The 17777-nt window shown below is 39.2% G+C and overlaps 1 protein-coding gene across 14 annotated transcripts in view; it reads left to right on the top strand.

The window, feature by feature from the left end:
- SLC5A11 (Sodium/solute co-transporter-like 5A11) overlaps window positions 1-17777 on the top strand; it is a 72738-nt gene that overhangs the window by 36320 nt on the left and 18641 nt on the right. For 12 of the 14 annotated variants that reach the window (XR_010949972.1, XR_010949974.1, XR_010949969.1 and 9 more), the window contains 6 exons: window positions 5004-5069; window positions 5150-5201; window positions 7363-7430; window positions 8161-8315; window positions 9792-10050; window positions 10123-10814. Coding sequence is in view for 1 of the 14 variants with exons in the window: in XM_067768850.1 (XP_067624951.1) it covers window positions 5004-5069; window positions 5150-5201; window positions 7363-7430; window positions 8161-8315; window positions 9792-10050; window positions 10123-10814 (1292 nt within the window). In the remaining 13 variants the exon portion in view is untranslated. The remainder of the gene's footprint in view (window positions 1-5003; window positions 5070-5149; window positions 5202-7362; window positions 7431-8160; window positions 8316-9791; window positions 10051-10122; window positions 10815-17777) is intronic. The other 2 variants (XR_010949975.1, XR_010949977.1) reach the window with 2 other exon arrangements.

Here is a 17777-nt window from a genome sequence, read left to right as displayed (position 1 = left end):
GTTTTATTTAAAAGTTAATGAAAAGAAACACAGATTTGGTACAAAAATTTAAAAAAGAAAAAAATTGTTTTCTACACTTTTTGACGATTGCCAATTTTTGGCGAAAATTTCGTATATTTGCCCCAATTACAAACATCAATAACTTTCCTTGCGTGAATATTCCAAGATGAGGCAATTGATGGTATACTACTGTGGTTTAGAGAAAAAATTAACAAACGGGTATGAAATATTTTACGGTTACCCGGTTTCATATTTTTGCCGATATCTCTAAAACCGGGTTTCGGGGATCAACAAAATTTTAACTAAATATACCCCACATAGATATGTAAATCTGATAAAATTTCAACACAATCGGTTAAGATGTGTTTAAATAAGTAAAAAAAATTAATGTATTTAATTAGCGAGCTTTGCTCATATTGCTTTATACAATGGTTTTTGTAATTGATATTAGAGAAAAATTGTAAGTTTACAAACGGCGATGGTTACTAGGACATGTTTCTGAATTTCACTTCTTCATCAGCTAGCTTTTCGGGACCTGAGCGTTGAACTCGAATCTCCAACATTCATATCAGTGCAAGCCTTTAGCTGCTACGCCATATGAATGTTCCGTTGTTCGCTGTACAATTGGTCTCTAAAGCTGGAGTCATTGGTGCCGTATGTCGTATCGCTGTATCCGTATCCCTAACGTAATCAGCTGTTTATCGTTACGACGGTAAACCAAAACCCAATTGGTTGGCTACGATACGGTTACGACTTTAGCGGCACCAATAATCGATTGCATTGATTCTCATAAGGTTGGTCGAATCAGCTGTTAAAAGGTTACCGATACGGTTACCGATAAAGCACCAATATCTCCAGCTTAAGAGTTGCCTTTTTGTTTATATTCCTTTTGATCACCATGTAGGCACATACACTCTGTATGTAGTTTATTCCTAATGGTGTGGATATGATTTTTAGGCGCGCTTTTGAAAGCTTAGTAACATATCGTTTCGTTCGTTAAGCATGCCTGGGATTTTTACAGTATTTGTTTTTAATACTTCCGCTGTTACTATTATATCAACATGATCATATGTATTTAATTAGCGAGCTTTGCTCATATTGCTTTATACAATGGTTTTTGTAATTGATATTAGAGAAAAATTGTAAGTTTACAAACGGCTGTATGTGCCTACATGGTGATCAAAAGGAATATAAACAAAAAGGCAACTCTTAGAGACCGGTTGTACAGCGAACAACGGAACATTCATATGGCGTAGCAGCTAAAGGCTTGCACTGATATGAATGTTGGAGATTCGAGTTCAACGCTCAGCTCCCGAAAGGCTAGCTGATGAAGAAGTGAAATTCAGAAACATGCCCTAGTAACCATCGCCGTTTGTAAACTTACAATTTTTCTCTAATATCAATTACAAAAAAAATTAATGTTTTCCGGGTTTATACTTTTATCAATATCTCCAAAACCGGATCTCGGGTATTAAAAATTTTTTACCTAAACATACTTCGTTCCCATATCTATATGTTTTTAAAGTTTCAAAAGAATCGGTAGAAAAGTTTTAAAATAAATGTGTTGCAAACTTTGAATTAAAAAATATTTGGCGGTTATTCGGTTTTATATTTTTACCGATATCTACAAAACGGGGTCTCGTGTATCAAAACAATAGCTAACAGCTGCATATATCTCCATATTTTGTTAAAATTTCGATATAATCGGTACAGAAGTGTTGAAATAAATGTATATTTAACATTGCGACCTCAGTTTATATATATTTTGCTCGATCTTTTGACTATATCTTTTTGAGACATTTGTAAGACGAGTAACGGCGATGCACTATAGCTCCAATTTACCCCTCAATGTTCCTAACAAAAAGATATTTGCGTGACACCATGTTTCAAAAAAAATGTTTTTCTCCAAAAAAACCAAAGTTTAGCGGATTTCCCCATATATTGTTGAAATAATGCAGACCACAAAAAGCGTGAAACTACCATACAGCCGATTATTTGGATATTACGAATGGGATAAGATTATTTGACAGCCCCATTCATGAAAGGTATGAAGTCTTCGGCTGTGCCGTCCTTGCTCGTTTTATATTAAAAGTGTGAAGAAAACATTATTTTTTTACTAATTAAATACTTCACTTTTTCCAGTCTGATAGTATCAGTTAAATTACTCCAAATATTTTTTAGTCAAAAATAAAAGGCATTTTGAAATTACAAACGAACCGTTAAGTCTACATACATAAATATGTCAAGATCAGGTGTTTCGTTTTTAAAATATATGTAAATGAAAAAAGTGTGATAAATTTTGGTTTATGAACGACAAGATGAGCCAACTATCAAAAGAAATAACTATTCTTAATTCATTGATCCTGAGGTCATTTCGGGACTAGATTTGGGCACAAATCGCGACCATTTCTTGATAATTTGGAGTAAATAAAGGAAACATATGTATCTTCATTAGTTCCGTATTGTTTCGGGATCACTTCGGAAAAATGTTTGGAATAATGTCGGGACTATTTCCGAATCGTTTTCAGCATCACTTGGGGTCTATCTTAAGAGCGGTCCCCACATGGCAGTGATTGAAAATGAGTGTATCTCTAAAAAGCTCTTTAGTGAAAATTCGCCTGCCCTGCAGATGCCGTTCGGAGTCTGTATAAAGCATGTACATACATAGGTGCACAATTTCGATATTTCTACTTAAGCCTCAAATGTTATTTAAAAACCGGCCTCTGAGCTCGATAAAACAGAACGGTCTTATTAGTTCAGAAAGTTATTTTATTTGCGCCGGTTTCGATTTTTTGCTTGCGTTACTGAATATAAATCCTATTCATTCCTTTCAAAAATGTATATGTGCTTTGTACGTAATGCACGTTGTTATGTATTTTGGGTTTTGAAACTGTATAGCGATGGAACCAGAAAGCTTCCTACCTTTACGATGCCCCACAAGATGGCCTGCAGGTTTTTGTAGAGGAATAAATGGGCCTATTTTGAGCAAAAATATTTCGAAAATTTTGAAAAAAAAAACTAAAACCAAATTCCTCAATTTTTTTTTTTTTTTAATATTTTTTAAGTACGGAAAAAATCATCAATTCATTTTTTTCTATGTATAAATTTGTTGAGCTACATAAGGGGTATTCCATCCCATTTCGACCAATTTTGAACCCGACCCCTTTAGAATTGGCTGAAAAAGGTTTTCTTCTTTTTCTAGCTTACGAAAGACGTTTTTCAGAAGTTTTTCAAATTTTTTCATCCAACTCAAAAAAGTTATGAATTAAAAAAAACACCGTTTTTGTTTTCAAAATGCTATAACTTTTTCAAAAATTGACCGTTTGGGATCTTTTTTTTTAAATTTGTTATTAAATGTACTTTTCGGAAAAAATACAAAAAAAATTTTAAAGTTTTTTTTTCAATTAAATAAAAAAAAAACAAAAAAAATTCTCGCCCACTCCGGGATTAGTGGGGATGATTTCAGAATTGATTGAAGTTTTTCATGAGAAAAACCAAAAACAAGGGCGAAATTCGAAAAATCTCGAAAAACTGAAAAATTACAAAAAAAAAAAAAAAACTTGAAATATTTTTTTGAATTTTTTCCGAAAAGTAGATTTAAAAACAAATTTAAAAAAAAAAAAACTTCTGAAAAACGTCTTTCGTAAGCTAGAAAAAGAAGAAAAACTTTCAGCTAATTCTAAAGGGGTCGGGTCCAAAATTGGTCGAAATGGGATGGAATACCCCATAAATATTTGTCGAAAATAATCTGAAGGAAGAAAGAGCGTTATTTCGAGCATGTATCCAACAATAGCAAATGGCTATTGGAGATACCAACGTTTTCAAGTGGAAACATTTAACGTGAAAAGTCACATACATAAATAAGGAAGATATTTCTATTTTGAGGAGTACAAAGAATTGATCAATGATGTCTATTTGTTTAATTAAGCGGGGAGTGTCCTTTGTTGCTTTTACGGTATGAAAACGTTTTTTAAGGCAATTTCTTAATATTAATTTATTCAGTAATTTGGGAAAATTGTAAACAATTGGTTAATTTTTTGTATATTAGTAAATAAAACAAAGCAAACCAGTTCTTATTGAGAAGAGTTGTACAACAACATAGGCATGGCTTTGTGTTTGGAAAAGGTCAAGCATCGCAAGAGTGCGGGAGAAAAGGCTTCGTCGAAGGGCTGTCGTATAGTTTTTGGTAAGAAAAATTAGGGATTTTCTCACTCAAATAAGGGCAACAATGGAAAAATTAATACAATTTCGTGAGATTTTTTTCTTGATTCGATGGCTTCACTGCTGTATCGGTAGCCGCTCTTATTACTGTTATCTATCATTAATATTGTGGCGAATTTTAACATCACTAAACTTTTATTAAATAAATGCACAACAACAAAAACATTAAAGCAAGCTACATAAATACATTAATCATCATTTAGACACATATATAGAAGGCGACGAAGAGATTACTCACGCACATACATGTAGTCATCAGCAGAAGTAGTTACTCACCCATACACACGCATATGGCTATAAGAGAAAACTACAAATATACATGTATATATGTAGCTAATAACCAAGCAAGGGATACAATTGTTCTGGAATAGAGTTTCGCGAAAGGACTACACCTCAGGAGCAATTGATGAACGAGAAAACTGAGAGTATAAAAGCAGCGCAAGCTGAGGCATCAGTAATCAGTTTTCATTTAATTAAGCACGCTATTGGTTGTGAAGTATAAGTGTTATTGTGAAGTACTCTCAAAGTAGTCTAATAAAGCCCATTTTGCATTATTGAATATTGGAGTTATTTATTCAACAGTTTAGCGATTCGAACGTTAGCAGAAGGTTTGGAATAAGAGGAATTTGTCAAAATCGTTACAATATCATTATTGGCAATATTATTAAAAATATACAAAATATATGTATGCACAAATACTTTTGTATCATTGATAAAAATCTATTCTTCTCGTTGTTTTTCTCACTCGTTTACCTAACAAATATTGTTGCAATCATGTGAAGTATTTGGAAATGCGTTTTAGTTCAAGTGTACGGAGTATCGCGTCATTCATGTTCCTAATGGACCAGGTTTGTGCAAATTGAAAGCGAGTAACAAATATATATGTACTTGAGAAAAATAGCTTAATTAATTTTTCTTTATCTCACAGATATTTTTCCTGCCAATAATTTTATATGTGCCAGCGATAGCATTTAATCAAGGTGAGCAAAAATTTGTGTTAATAGTTTTGGAAACGCATATACGTACATAAGTATCTATTTATTTTAGTGAGCTTAAATAATAATATTCTTTAATTATACTCAGAGCTCACAGACTATAATAACTTTGATTGGATAACGGTTGGTTGTACAGGTATAAAGGAATCGAGATAGATATAGACTGCCATATATCAAAATCATCAGTATCGAAAAAAAATTTGATTGAGCCATGTCCGTCCGTCCGTTAACACGATAACTTGAGTACATTTTGATGTATCTTGATGAAATTTGGTACGTAGGTTCCTGGGCACTCATCTCAGATCGCTATTTAAAATGAACGAACTCGGACTATAACCACGCCCACTTTTTCGATATCGAAAATTTCGAAAAACAAAAAGTTCGATAATTCATTACCAAAGATGGATAAAGCGATGAAACTTGGTAGGTGAGTTGAACTTAGGACGCAATATAGAAAATTTGTAAAACTTTGGACAGTGGGCGTGGCACCGCCCACTTTTAAAAGAAGGTGATTTAAAATTTTTGCAAAGCTTTAATTTGGCAGTCGTTGAAGATATCATGATGAAATTTGGCAGGAACGTTACTCCTATTACTGTATGCACGCTTAATAAAAATTAGCAAAATCGGAGAACGACCACGCCCACTAAAAAAAATTTTTTTTAAGTCAAATTTTAACAAAAAATGTAATATCTTTACAGTATATAAGTAAATTATGTCAATATTCAACTTCAGTAATGATATGGTGCAACAAAATACAAAAATAAAAGAAAATTTCAAAATGGGCGTGGCTCCGCCCTTTTTCATTTAATTCGTCTAGAATACTTTTAATGCCATAAGTCAAACAAAAATTTACCAATCCCTGTGAAATTTGGTACGGGCATAGATTCTAGGACGATAACTGCTTTCTGTGAAAAAGGGCGGAATCGGTTGAAGCCACGCCCAGTTTTTATACACAGTCGACCGTCTGTCCTTCCGCTCGGCCATTAAGACGATAACTTGAGCAAAAATCGATATATCTTTACTAAACTCAGTTCACGTACTTATCTGAACTCACTTTGTATTGGTATAAAAAATGGCCGAAATCCGACAATAACTTTTTCGATTTCGAAAATTACGAAAAATTAAAAAAATGCCATAATTCTATACCAAATACGAAAAAATGGATGAAACATGGTAATTGGATTGGTTTATTGACGCAAAACTTTAGAAAAAAACTTTGTAAAATGGGTGTGACTCCTACCATATTAACTAGAAGAAAATGAAAAAGTTGTGCAGGGCGAAATCAAAAGCCCTTGGAATCTTGGCCGGAATACTGTTCGTGGTATTACCCATATAAATAAATTAGCGGTACCCGAAAGTTGATGTTCTGGGTCACCCTGGTCCACATTTTGGTCAATATCTCGAAAACGCCTTCACATATACAACTACCACCACTCCCTTTTAAAACCCTCATTAATACCTTTAATTTGATACCCATATCGTACAAACGTATTCTAGAGTCATCCCTGGCTAACCTGTATGGCGATATCTCGAAAAGGCGTCCACCTATACAACTAAGGCCCACTTCCTTTTAAAATACTCATTAACACCTTTCATTTGATACCCATATCGCACAAATTCTAGAGTCCCCCCTGGTCCACCTTTATGGCTATATCTCGAAAGGGCGTCCACTCATAGAAATAAGGCCCACTCCCTTTCAAAATACTCATTAACACCTTTCGTTTGATACCCATATTGTACAAACGTATTCTAGAGTCACCCCTGGTCCACCTTTATGGCGATATCTCGAAAAGGCGTCCACCTATAGAACTAAGCCCACGCCTTTTAAAATTCTCATTAACATCTTTCATTTGATACCCATATCGTACAAACAAATTCTAGAGTCAGCCCTGGTCCACCTTTTTGGTGATATCCCTAAATGGCGTCCACCTATAGAACTATGGTCCACTCCCTCTTAAAATACTCTTTAATACCTTCCATTTGATACACATGTCATACAAACACATTCCAGGGTTACCCTGGGTTCAATTTCCTACATGGTGATTTTCCCTTATTTTGTCTCCATATCTTTCAGCTGAGTATGTAATGTTCGGTTACACCCGAACTTAGCCTTCCTTACTTGTTGTAATTTGTTTTTTTTTTTCAGTCACTGGCTTTAATATACACGTTATAAGTGGAGTTATTTGCGTGGTTTGCGTGATCTATACACTTCTAGTAAGTTACTATGTATATTTATTTTCTAAATCTTGTGTTGTATATATGTACATATGTATGTACATCTGTATGACAGTTGCTTACTAAAATGATGATTATTAGACAATGTACAGCTCTGAGCTCTGAACCAAGAAGTCAAACTAACTCTCCGTTTTTCGAAGGTAGCTTTCAAAACATACATAGTTTTGGGCTTTCCAATTCGCCAAATTGACCTTCATAACATACTTTTACTTTTTAAGATCTGGGCCCGAGTTCTATGATCACGTATAGAAAACCATTTTCTCTCAAACGATTAATATGAAATTGTCCAACTAATTTCGATGATGGGTCGCAAAAACACGATCGAACTAAATTTGTAAATGAAAAAAAAAAACGCTTGTGTGTCATTGTAATGATACGCGAATGTTGCACACGTTTAACTTTTTTGTTTTTGTGATACGTAAAATAATTTTTTTCTAATGGCTCAATCTTTTCAAAAAAATTCGATTGGTCCAATACCCAGATATGTTTTGGGATTATTTTCGAATAATATTCGAGTAAACATTGTTCGAATAGACGAAGATAATAATTATTCGAATAGTAAGGTAAGGTATTCGAATAAACAAATGAAAAGTTGGTATAAATATTGTTGCAATTACGAATATCTGTTGAATAAATTCGTTTATTATTCGAAAAATTTTTATTCGAATAGTCCCACCACTATATTATATACTATTTCGTATATTTTTAGGGTGGTATAAAAGCCGTCGTACACACGGATGCTTGGCAAACATTGGTCATGTTTATTGCTTTGGTGGTTGTGGTTATATTAGGAACAATAGCTGCAGGCGGACCTGGACCAGTAATTAAGACAGCTTCCGAAGGTGGGCGCATAGTATTTTTTAAGTAAGTTGATTTTCAAAAAATATAATATACTAGCTTTACCCGGTGTACGTTGTAACGCCCGAGATCGAATGAATGTTGCGTTATTTTTCTATTTCGTTTGTTGATAATTTAGTTTATTGTTCTGTAAATTGAATTGAATTATGTACGCATATTTGGTGAAATTTTCGTTCGGTGCAAAGATAATTATTTAGCGTTCCAACTCTAGAGCAAGTAACATATAGCTGGCCATGGTAAGCGCATGGACTCTCTAAATTTAAGCCTGCAACAGTAGGCGATTGTCCGTGTGCTTTGTTGATTGTATTTGTAAAAGCAAGGTGTACAGGAAACTGTAAGAGCTTAAAATTTAAAGCAGATCTGTAGGAATCATTGGGATCCGTGGTATGAGCACTTCTTCATTTTTGCTATTACCGCCTATGATTGTTGCTTCGATTACATTCGGCATTAATTTCTTAACGCAAATTCTGGTTCCAATGCACAATTTTGGAAGAATCATGATTGGTGAGCCAATTTTCAAAGTTAATATATGCACAGTCATTCCAGGTGGTTCTAAAGAGTTTAGAAATTCATTTGGATAATTCACAATCTGTAATTGTGTCGATCGATTTATATTTCGTCACTTCACCAGGAAATTGGTTTTGAATGCGATCATTGATTTTGTTAACATGATCATTTTTGGGAGCTAAGATTGCTCGTTCGCATAGCCAAAAAAAATTTAAATTTAAAATTCTTAATTCTGAAATATGAAAAACCTTCGTCTTGATCGAAGGAACCTATAGCCAAAATTTGGTGATGATTGGGAAATATGCTTCCATAGGGAGCACACACACAGAATTTGATTTTTATAGAAGATGTAGATAGACTGAAGCTAACAAATGTTTAACGGCTGCAGAAGGAATAACAGCTAAACTCAACAATGCAGTCAAACTTTAGGTGTTAAAATAACCTAAGTTTGTACGGCAGCCATAGTTCTGAAAATTCCCATTTGTAGGAAGTTGCCACGCCCCTTTTTCCCCAATTCCACATTTTACTGGAGGTGTTAGGAATTAACGTCATATAGCTCCTTACCAATTTTCATTATTCTACCATTACTACACCCAGAGATATGCAGTATGATATATTCCATTTTTATGGGAAGTGCCCCGCCCCCTTTTTCCCAATTCCACATTTTCTTGGTGGTGTTAGTGATTGACCTCATATAACTCCTTACTGATTTTCAATGATCTGGCATGTATACCTTCAAAGTTATGCAGTACAAAAGATTCCATTTGTATGGGAGGTGCCACGCCCCTTTTATATATCGAAATTATTTTTAGCCTAAAACTTTCGGGTTGATCGAAGGAACCTATAAACAAAATTTGGTGATGATTGCATGATATTTGTTTATGCTGTGCTAGGTACTTCCCACACTAACCGGTTATGTATTTGTTTATAACTGTATTATTTCCTGCATACTCTATAATATATTTTCTTTTTTAGTACAAATCCATCGTTATATGAACGGCAAACATTTTGGGCTGTATTGATTGGAGGTTTCTTCTATTGGACATCCTTTAATAGCGTCAATCAGACAATGGTTCAACGATATATGTCTTTGCCAACATTGAAGAGAGCGCAGAATTCTATTATCATATTCACACTAGGTGTAATTCTATTTATATCGTTTTGCTGTTTTGCGGGTTTATTGGTATTCCATTTTTATCGACATTGCGATCCATTAACAGCGAAGCTTATATCGGCAAGTCTCAAACAAACATAAAAAATTGTTCCTACTAATAAAACAATTGTTGAAATAATTTATTCATAACAGAATGACGATCAGCTATTGCCGATTTACGTAATGCAAACAGTTGGTCATTTACAAGGCATACCGGGTCTATTTATTGCTGGCGTGTTTGGTGCAGCGCTAAGCTCCCTATCGGTTGGACTCAATTCAACGGCGTTGGTCTTTCTACAGGACATTGTACGTGGTGCATTTAAATTGAAATTAAGTGAACGCTCAACAACAATATTGGTTAAAAGTGTAGTCGTTTTCTTGGGCATCGTGGCGACGAGTTTGGTTTTTGTTCTCGAGAAGTTAAGCGGTATATTGAGTGTGGCCACTTCTGTAACTGCCATAGCGGCTGGTACAACTTTTGGTATGTTTACGCTTGGCATGTTAGTGCCATGGAGTAATTCAAAAGGAACATTGGCGGGAGCTGCAGCTGGTGCACTGATGTCTGGTTGGTTATCGTTCGGCTCGCAAGCGGTGATAGCTGCCGGTCTTATAGAATCGCACAAATTGGATGTATCCGTATCGGAATGTTTACTTAACTCAACTATAGTTGAAAACGAGTACCCTGATGAATCAACCGTATTTCCTTTATATCGCTTATCATTTCATTGGATTACAGTTATTGGTGTCTTGTCAACACTGCTTGTTGGTACTATCGCATCTTTTCTCACTGGGCCGACTGCGGTGAAAAAGTTAGATGCGGAACTAATATCACCCGTAATACACAGGTAAGCGCGGAGTGGGCATAAGGACGAATTTTAAATCCACTAGACTAACGTAGAAAGAATATATACAAGGTTTTAGGGTGAGAGAAGACCTAAACTATATTTTGACAAGACGTAAATATTATTTGATAGTATTTTTTAAACTTCCCTCCGATATGTATATTAAGGTGATTTATTTGGGTCGGTCACTGACATTTCTTTTAGGAGTACTCTGATTTCGTCATTTTTCTTAAAGCCTACGGGACTTGTATCCCGTTAAACCATTATATATCCAAATTATGGGGTATCATTTATGGCCGAGATATTTGTGACATATCTATTAGTCCCGAAAGGCTGCATTGCAGTTAATCCTTTCGGACTTACTTTAATTTGTCTATAAGGTTAGGTTGAACCGGCCCTCATGTCGGTTAGGCGGTAAGGTACTATTATTTAATAGGCCCGTACCATTCACGATAGAATTGAGTTCTGTTTCGTTGATTAGCCACATTCCGTAAAAGCTCGGGTCATTTTTGTAGAGTGGGTCTCATTGTGACGAATCCTCGATTTTGAATTAAAAAATAGCCTTTTTTCCTATAACAAAATACCACATGTTTTTAACCTGGAGATATATTAATTTCTAATACGTATGAAATAAACAAATTATTCTGATAAGGAAAGAATATTGAATTTTTGAGGGTAGGGACTTTTAATTTTTGATTTTGAAGAGATTACTCACACATACATACGCATATAACCAGAAGACAAATGTAAATACCGGATACATAAAAGAGAAATAAGTAAGCAGCTGTTCTATAAGTATGTTCTTGAAAAGTCTAGACCCTAGGAGAAGTATGCGAACGAGGCAACAGAGAGTATAAAAGGAGCGCAAGCTGACAAAGAATAATTCAGTTTGATTTTAACACGCTTTTAGCGAAGTACGAGAGTGTTGTAATTGTGTCATCTTTGGTAATTGTGAAGTATTACTAAATAGTAGTAAATAGAGGAGATATTGCTATACTGAATATTTGAGTTATTTATTCGACAGTTCAGCGATTTGAACGATAGCAGAATGTGCAAAATAGTATTACAATATTTACCCAGAACCCTCACTAGGGTAGGCACCTTGTCGTTGGTGTGAGGGCCTAGCCGAACTCCATAGCGCCCGACTATGAGGCGGAGCTGTTTAGGACTGACATCTACGCCGTTTCGCCTCATACGAGGGCGGCGGGATGTCGGTGACCAAGAACTGCCAACCCCCTAATCCAGGGTGTTATGCGGACCGTGCCTATTGGACGATTTGCAGCCAGGGGATAAATTCGGCTGTATTCGAACGGAGCCTTCCCGATACCGGGCCACCTCGGGAAGTATTAATGGCCTTACCACAGTAAGGGGCGCTGCTGTGGCGTACGGTTCTTTCCCCGTATATAATACTGCGGGACGTACGTGGTCGTACGACAAAGATGAACGACTCATTACCTGACTGTAATAAGGACGATGTAAAGAGGAGGACTGAGTCGCAGTCAGGGGATAAATTCGGCTGTATTCGAACGGAGCCTTCCCGATACCGGGCCACCTCGGGAAGTATTAATGGCCTTACCACAGTGAGGGGCGCTGCTGTGGCGTACAGTTCTTTCCCCGTATATAATACTGCGGGACGTACGTGGTCGTACGACCAAGATGAACGACTCATTACCTGACTGTAATAAGGACGATGTAAAGAGGAGGACTGAGTCGCAATCCAAGGACGACAAATACGAATTAAGCGATGCGTCGGACTCGGGGAGCGAGAGTAGTGCTGATTCAATGAACTCCGTGTTGGAGAAGCACACAAATAAAAACGGGGTAGAAGAGTGGAGAAGGGTACGGAGCAGAGGAAGTAAAAGAGCTCTCTCGCAGTACCGTGCAGCACTAAGAATTGTACAACGCTTGGGAGCAGTGGTCGACACAACAGAAGTGGAGATCGAGCGCTTGGAATAGGCCCATGAAGCGGTAGAAGTAGGTCGAAGGCAGTTCAAAAGATTTGCTGCGAGAAACCCTCGGTTCTGCAACTGGTACGAGGAGGAAAAAGCGTCGAATGGCAGAATGAAGAGGCAGCGTTCGGCGGAAGGCGACAAGCCTGCTTTCAAGAGGCAGAAAGGACCCAGTCCTAGAGCCGCGAGGCAGGGCAGTCGCATAGATAAGACAAATAGGCCCAAAGCTGTAAGACAGATGGGCTCCAATAGCGAGGTAGCAATTACCTCGAAAGCTGCGAGTCAGAGGGAAGTTCCAATTAAGGAAGTAGGAGATAAGCCAAAGGGAGATAACGCTAAGACTCCGGCTTTCTCGGAGGCGCTAAAGGGAGTTAACGCTAAGACTCCGGCTTTCTCGGAGGTGCCAAAGGGAGATAACACTAAGACTCCTGCTTTTCCCGAGATGATGAGTGATGTGACAAAGCAGTCACTGACTGTGGCGCTGGTTGATCGTAGCAGTCCTTTCGGACAAATGACTACTGAAAGGTGGAGATCTGTGGAAAGGGAGCTTATTAGCTTAATGCTTAAGATGATGCGGGAACAACCAAGTAAGCCCCTTCCAACCTTTGATTCGGGGGGATGGTATAATGGTGTGAAGATGATAGCGTGCGACAACATCGCGAGCTTGCGGTGGCTGGAGGAAGTGGTTCCAAACTTCCAAAGGCAAGGCACGAACGCGCGGTTTGAGGTGGTGGATAAAGCGCAAATCCCCACGGTACCAAAAGTTAAGGTATGGATACCATGCGTGATGAAGTCGGAGAATACACTGCGACTTCTGCAGAATCAGAATCCGAACATACCGACACAGGATTGGAAGGTACTTACTGTATCTCGGCCTACCGAGGATGGTCAGTTCTACATCTTCTAAATAAACAAGCAGGCGGAGGATATTTTGTACACGCAGCTTGGTAAAATATCCTTGGAAAGGTCTCTGGACTTAGCGCGCGCGGGTTTGGCGTTTACTACGCGCAAACGGAAGGACGGGTGCGGGCTGTAGTAATGGTAAGGAAACAGCTGCATTCATATATGCTGCCTAATTACACCACTGAGGATCTCGTAGCGGTGGCCGTTGAGCAAAAGAATAAGCAGGAATTTATCCTGGCGTCCTGCTACATGGCCCATGCTGCGGAGGTCCCACCGATGGAGTGCAAAAAGCTAGTACAGGAGGAAGGGCGCAAAGGGCGGTTGGTCATAGGCGCAGATGCAAATGCGCACCACAATGCGTGGGGCAGAGCAGATACGAACGAGAGAGGCGAATCTCTGTTTTGTTACATCCTGCAAACCAATTTGCAGATAGCCAACAGGGAAAATGTCCCTACATACATTGGTCCAACATCCAGCAATGTTCTGGACATTACATTGAGCTCCGAGCGTGATATATCAAGGTATGATTGGATGGTTCTTGATAGACCATCCTTCTCCGACCATGCGTATATCAGCTTCAACATCCCCCTAAAGAGGGTAGAGAAGGGAGGAACCTTTAGAAACCCTAGGTCAACGAACTGGACTAAATTCCAGAAACATGTAGAAACAAAACTGGGACAACCCAAAGAGGTTGCTAATGTAGAGGAACTGGAGGAGTCGAATGAATGCCTAACAAGGACGCTTATGACTGCGTATAACAAAGCTTGCCCTCTAAGAAGATTCAGAGGAAAAGCAAAGCCGCCATGGTGGAGCAATGAGCTGAGTCTTCTAAGAAGACAGGTAAAAGAAATGTTTAAGCTCGCAAAGACCGCGGAAAGCGAAGCGTGTCGGGACGAGTACAGGGATCTACTAAGGATCTACAAGCGCGAAATTACCAGGGCGAAGAGAAACTCATGGAAAGTTTCTGTACGGACATAGAGTGCTCCAGCGAAACAGCACGGTTGAAAAAAGTCCTAGCAAAGGGAAACATAGTCCAGGGACTAATAAAGAAAGAGAACGGGGAATGGTCACGTAATAGTGAGGAATCCCTTGAGGTGCTTCTCGATACACATTTCCCATCGGGAGACGGTTTAGAGGAGCCAGCAGACATCACTCACACTTCGATCACGGAGCTAGTAGTGCCGGGCTTGGTGACCGATACCAAGATCGAGTGGGCAGTGAAGACGTTTTCTAAGTTTAAATCGCCGGGCCCAGATGGTATATTCCCGGCCATGCTACAAGTCTCAAGTAGGGCGGTCGTGGAATGGCTTAAAATAATATTCGATGAGTGCATACGACTGAATCATGTACCGCACTCTTGGAGAACTGCTCGTGTAGCTTTTCTACCAAAGGCGGGGAAGATCGGTCACATGTATTCCAAAGACTATAGACCCATTAGCTTAACATAATTTCTGCTCAAAATCTTTGAGAGGCTGATAGATGTGTACATAAAGTCCAACGTGGATGAAAAGCTGCTCTCCACAACACAGCATGCGTACACCAAAGGCAAGTCGGTAGACACCGCATTGCATAGGGTGGTAATAAGCATAGAGAAATCCCTGGAATATAAGGAGTATGCTCTAAGAGTCTTCTTGGACATTGCCGGGGCTTTCAATAATGTTGCAAAATGGGCGATTATGGATGGTCTTAATTACATTAAAGTACATCCTGCCTTAATCAGATGGATCGGCTGCGTGTTAAAATGCAGAAAGATTACATCAAAATGGGGATTGTACGAGGCCACGAAATCAGTGGACAGGGGCACGCCGCAGGGAGGGGTGCTATCACCTCTGCTGTGGACGCTGGTCATCAACCAACTGCTCAGGCAATTCGATGACGGACCCGTAAAACTTACGCCTTACGCAGATGACGTTGCAATTGTCATAAGTGGAAAGTGCCTTCCAACGATTAGTTCTTTGATGGATCGGGCGCTTCGCGATATTCATACCTGGGCATCTAATGTCGGGTTGAAAGTCAATGCGGAGAAGACGGATATGGTCTTGTTTACAAAGAGGTACAAGGTCCCAAATTGGACCAGGCCTAAGTTAGGAGGGGTGACCTTACAGGAAAAACCTTGCACAAAATATTTAGGAATTATCCTAGACAGTAAGCTGTCATGGAAGCTCAACGTCGAGGAGAGGGTCAAGAAGGCCTCAACGGCACTCTATGCATGTAAAAGAATGCTGGGGTGTACGTGGGGCCTATCGCCCTCTCTTTCTCATTGGGTTTTTACAGCGATTGTAAGCCCTATTCTATACTATGGAGTTCTTGTTTGGTGGAAAGCCACACAAAAAACAACATACCTCAAAAAATTAGAGGGGGTATGCAGACTATCGATTCTTAGCATTACGGGAGCCCTGAAAACAACCCCGACGGCTACACTGTATGCCATTTTGCGCATCCCACCTGTAGACCTGGTAGCAAAGAACAAAGCGTTAACGATCGCAACCAGGCTCGGTGCTTCGGGGCAGCTTGAGCGCCGACCATATGGTCATAGTAGTATAGCGTCATCAATCACAAGACGAACAGACTACATGATTCCCTATCTGCGCTTCGAGGGAGATCTTAAGGCCACAATAGAGGTGGACGGTTGGCGCAAGGGTGCGCAAATGGCGGACGAGGCGATACATGTGTACACCGATGGTTCCAAAGTAGTGGAAGGAGTAGGGTCTGCGGTATACTGCGCTGATCCGGAAATAAGCAGATCCTACAGGCTGCCGGATTACTGTAGCTTTTTCCAAGCGGAAATATTAGCCGTAACCAAAGCAGTAGAACCCCTGGAAGAGAATAGCTTAAGCTGCAACCGTGTTAACTTTTATATTGACAGTCAAGCAGCAATTAAGGCAATAATCTCGCATAGCACAGCATCTAAATGCTTGTTAGAGTGTAAGCAGTCTCTGGAGAGAATCGGGACAGGGAGAAGCATACATCTATATTGGGTCCCAGGGCATATGGGAATAGATGGGAATGAAAAAGCGGACGAACTAGCTAAAAAGGGCGCATCCCTTGAAGCTTGCTCCGTAGATGTCCCAATTAGATTGGGCGAGATTAAGCGAAGGCGAGAGGTGCACATGATCGACCAAGCGGGAAAGGCGTGGGTTCAAGCGCGGGGCTGTAAAGTGTTGAAGATTATGTGTAGGTCTTACAACCTTAAACTAACACAGTTGGTCCTCTCATTAAAAAGAGAGGACTGTAGACTCATGACGGGTATTCTGACTGGACACTGCCTTCTGGCGTCACATGCCTTTAAACTAGGCTTGGTCAGTGATAGCAGATGTAGGAAGTGCGGGTTGGAGGAGGAAACGATCGAGCACGTTCTGTGCTCGTGCCCTGCGCTTGCCAGGCTAAGACTCCAGCTATTAGGAGTGATACAGCTGTCAGATCTAGAAGCAGCAAGTGGCTTAAGCCCTAGGAAGCTTCTAGTATTTGCCAAGAGGACGGAGTTATTTTATAACATAGGTCCTGGTTTTTGATAGGGTTTTTCAGTTTGGTCGTTAAAACAAACTTCTGGTAACACTACGGACTCAATCAGTCTATGTGAGGTCCTCATGGACCGGCCAGTTCAACCTACCTACCTACCCAGAATGGCTACTTTTTATTACATTATTTTATTTACCTGCTTATACATTTATGTTGTTGTTGTTGTATGTATTGTTTTGAGGAGTGTAATCGATGTTGAGTACGTTCCGGTAACAAGCACATTAAGATACGAGCCTGATCATCTACCCGCAGCGGGTTAGTAGCTTAGAATATACCCGCGGCATGTATGCCTGTAGTAAGAGGCTACTTAAATACCAATTTGATTCAAGGGGTTATGTAGCGCAACCTTTTCAAGGGGTAGCCAGCGCAATTTATAGCTTCTCCAACCCAAATATCAACTTCACCTACCCGTTGCGAATTGTGTTTCTTTAACAGCCGAGGCTCTGGCGACCCCAAGTTCCTCATTGATCTCGGGGGTGGGAGGGCGTAATGGCCTAGAAGGCTCATTTGGTTATACTAAATTGCTCCCGAGATGGTCGGGCTAGTACGTTAAAGGTGTTTGTTACCGGAACGTACCGGATCTGCCATCAGGCAA

The sequence above is a fragment of the Eurosta solidaginis genome, chromosome 2 (genome assembly GCF_040869045.1).
Source record: "Eurosta solidaginis isolate ZX-2024a chromosome 2, ASM4086904v1, whole genome shotgun sequence".
NCBI lineage: Eukaryota > Metazoa > Arthropoda > Insecta > Diptera > Tephritidae > Eurosta > Eurosta solidaginis.
The sequence above is the reverse complement of the archived record's forward strand: the minus strand, read 5'-3'. Positions and strand labels throughout refer to the sequence as shown.